At 32.3% G+C, this 3172-nt stretch overlaps 1 protein-coding gene across 4 annotated transcripts in view; it reads left to right on the forward strand.

Annotated features, from left to right (window-relative positions):
• The first annotated feature begins 99 nt into the window (after positions 1–99).
• The window catches only part of LOC106873011 (uncharacterized), a 67477-nt gene continuing 64404 nt past the window's right edge, over positions 100–3172 (forward strand). For 2 of the 4 annotated variants that reach the window (XR_008267077.1, XM_014920210.2), the window contains exon 1: positions 100–631. Coding sequence is in view for 2 of the 4 variants with exons in the window: in XM_014920210.2 (XP_014775696.1) it covers positions 581–631 (51 nt within the window). In the remaining 2 variants the exon portion in view is untranslated. The remainder of the gene's footprint in view (positions 632–3172) is intronic. The other 2 variants (XR_001409830.2, XM_014920209.2) reach the window with 2 other exon arrangements.

A 3172-nucleotide genomic window follows, 5' to 3' on the forward strand; every position in this document is an offset into this window, starting at 1 on the left:
GTGTGTCACATAGCTAGCTAGAGGCGATGGCTTCTTGGAGCTAATTCACGGCAGCTTTCGTCCTAATTTTGGGACTGCCATGTTGGCTTGGCGATAACTATTAATTTCCAGTACCGCTGCCGTAGTCTCTTTTAGAGAGACTTAGAAATATTAATAACTCTATATATACATATATATACATATATATATTTATGTATGGAAATGTATATATATATATATATATATGTATGTATGTGTATTTTTCTGTCGGTATGTTTGTCCCCCACCACCGCTTGAGCACTGCTGTTGATCTCTTCACGCTGCTGTTATCTTCGTGGTTCGGCATAAGAAACCAGTAAAATAGGTACCAGCCTCAAAAAGCACACAAGGTGAGGCTTCAATTAGTTGGATTAAATTTGCTCTACGTGGTGCCCCAGCATGGCCGTAGTCTAGTGACTGAAACAGCCAGAAAACAAAAACGAATAGAAATCAGATATAACTCGTAAAGGGAATTAACCTTTTCCACATTAATGTGTTTGTAACATCTTTTACAGTGAAACCGAAAATTGAAATCAAAATCACAAACACCGAATATATTCTAATGGCCAACTGTTCATTACCATTTACTACGATAAATTGTTATCAAGGAAAGGTGAGGCAATGAAGCATTATTTTCTTTTTCTTTATCTATGGGATGATAGATGTTTGTCTCAAATTTATTCTAAATGTGGAATTTTGAAATTTTGTGAAAAGATTTCTCATTTAGAAAAATATTAGAGGGGTTTCAAGTGATTATTTTTACCCAATCAGAAAACAGATTTTAGGAGTAGGGAGTTTTCTGCAGGATGGCGGCATGTGATTCCATTACACATACATAAATATTTATATGCATACATACAAGTGTGTGTGTGTGTGTGTGTCCTTTTACACGATGTGCTTCTTTCAGTTTCCTTATAACAAATCTACTCGTAAAGCTTTGCTTGTCTTGTAGCATAAGACACTTGCCCAAGGTGCCAAATAGGTGGATTGATCGCGGAGCCATACAGACACACACACACACACACCCACACACACAGACACACACAAACACACACATCAACACATATCTATACATTGATAAAAAATTTGTAATTATTGAATGTGTTCGTGTTTTACAGACAAAAAAGTAAATTTCGAACGCAGGGTATCTGTGACAGCAGCAGATAAATATTGGGTATTCATTCTAAGAAGACAGAAAAAAGTTGTTAGCTAGCGATATATGTGTGTATATATATACATGTGTGTGTTTCTGTATACGTATATATATATATATATATATATATATATATATATATATATATAAAGAGGTGCAGGTGTCAATCCATTACGGCCGTTTCCAACAACTGTAATTCATTAATGAAAACATTACATCATTGCAATGAAACAATTTTCGTCACATGAATTCATGAATTTCAAGCATAAAGGAAAATTTGACTGACTTACCATAGTTAAAATCCACGGAGCAAAAATATTTACATTGATTCTGCTACTATTCAGTTGGCAGAATGTATTTACCAGAGTAGTGTAGATTTAGTCAGAAACAAAAGAAGCCTAGGGACCAATACAGTGTATAGTAGTGGTTGGAATAATTTGCCAGAAGTGACCCAGTTACCTATACTTCTAACAATAGAGAAAGGAGTTGCACCAATCGTCTCGATTTATGTACTAAGCAAGTTGCTTGTGTTAATTGGTCCGTGGTAAGTGAGTTAATTAACGTCAAGTCAGCTTACTTAAATAATATATATGACAATACAAAGTCTTTATCTTCGCAAATGGATAAAGCATAAAGTAGTACTTTAATTATATTAAAGGCTAGAAGTAGTACTTTATATATATTAAATGTCTTATGTTTATTTCGTAACTTTGATTTCTATTTTTTTATTAATTATAATAATCTTGTTATAAAGTGAAGTATATTTGCCACTTAAATGTGGCTGACCCCTAAGGGTGGATGTTACTGTTGCTTTTAGCCCCAGGAGAACATCTCCTCCAGCTGGCTTATCGACACACTTCTGTGTCCTGTCTATTTTTGCCAAGGGAAGTTATCTTTCCCATCTTGATCTGCGATACGTACCCTGAAACTCGGGTCCGTACGTATCGCAGATCAAGATGGGAAAGATAACTTCCCTTGGCAAAAATAAGCCAGCTGGAGGAGATGTTCTCCTGGGGCTAAAAGCAACAGTAACATCCACCCTTAGGGGTCAGCCACATTTAAGTGGCAAATATACTTCACTTTATCGTGCAGTTACTGTTAATACCTCGTTCAGAGATGTAACATTAATCTTGTTATAATTTTATTTTATATCTATACCTTTATAAATTTCGATATATTATTTACCTTTATAAATTACTCTCGTATATATATTCTTTTTTTGCAGTTTTATATTATTTATAGTTTTTAACTTTTATACATCTTATAGTATTAGTATAATTTACACTTATATCTTTTATATTTTTATACAAATTATATTCCTTTATTAGCTTAAGGATGAAATATTAAATTTTTGTCTCTGAATGGAACTCCTTTATATAATTAAATCATTTTAAAATCTTACCTTATGATTAGTACATAATTTTATTATGCCTTAGCAGTATACTCCCGTAATAGTGATGAAAGTTCTAATAACTTTTTTACTGTTATATTATGTGTATCTATTTTATAAATGTAATATATCGTTTTCACGTAATAATCTATAATCTACATTTTGGGAAATTTTAATTTTTCTTATTATTCTTATATCTTATGTATCACTTTCTTCATTTATTTTTAATTATTTAACTTGTGAATTTGTATTTATGCCATTACATTATATCTGAGCTTAATTGTAGTATTCCTCTGGTTATTCCCTGAATTTGACTCCCACCCCTGTTTTATAATATTCATTCCTTTATTTTTCAAAGTCTATATCTTTAGTACGGTACTTAATATCGGTAGAATTAATTTTCTCTATATTCTTCCTCTATTATCCATTCCCTATCACTAAATCCTGCTGCAATGAACAGATAGGTCAACATGTAATTTTCTAATATCTCACTTTTCCTTGGTGATATTTTGGTCATCACATATATACGAATATTTAATGCATAAATATGTAATTTCTTCAATGACTGCAAGTCGAAAGGATTAAGAGGTTAACATATCCCCTATGTAACT

The sequence above is a fragment of the Octopus bimaculoides genome, chromosome 30 (assembly GCF_001194135.2).
Source record: "Octopus bimaculoides isolate UCB-OBI-ISO-001 chromosome 30, ASM119413v2, whole genome shotgun sequence".
Lineage (NCBI taxonomy): Eukaryota > Metazoa > Mollusca > Cephalopoda > Octopoda > Octopodidae > Octopus > Octopus bimaculoides.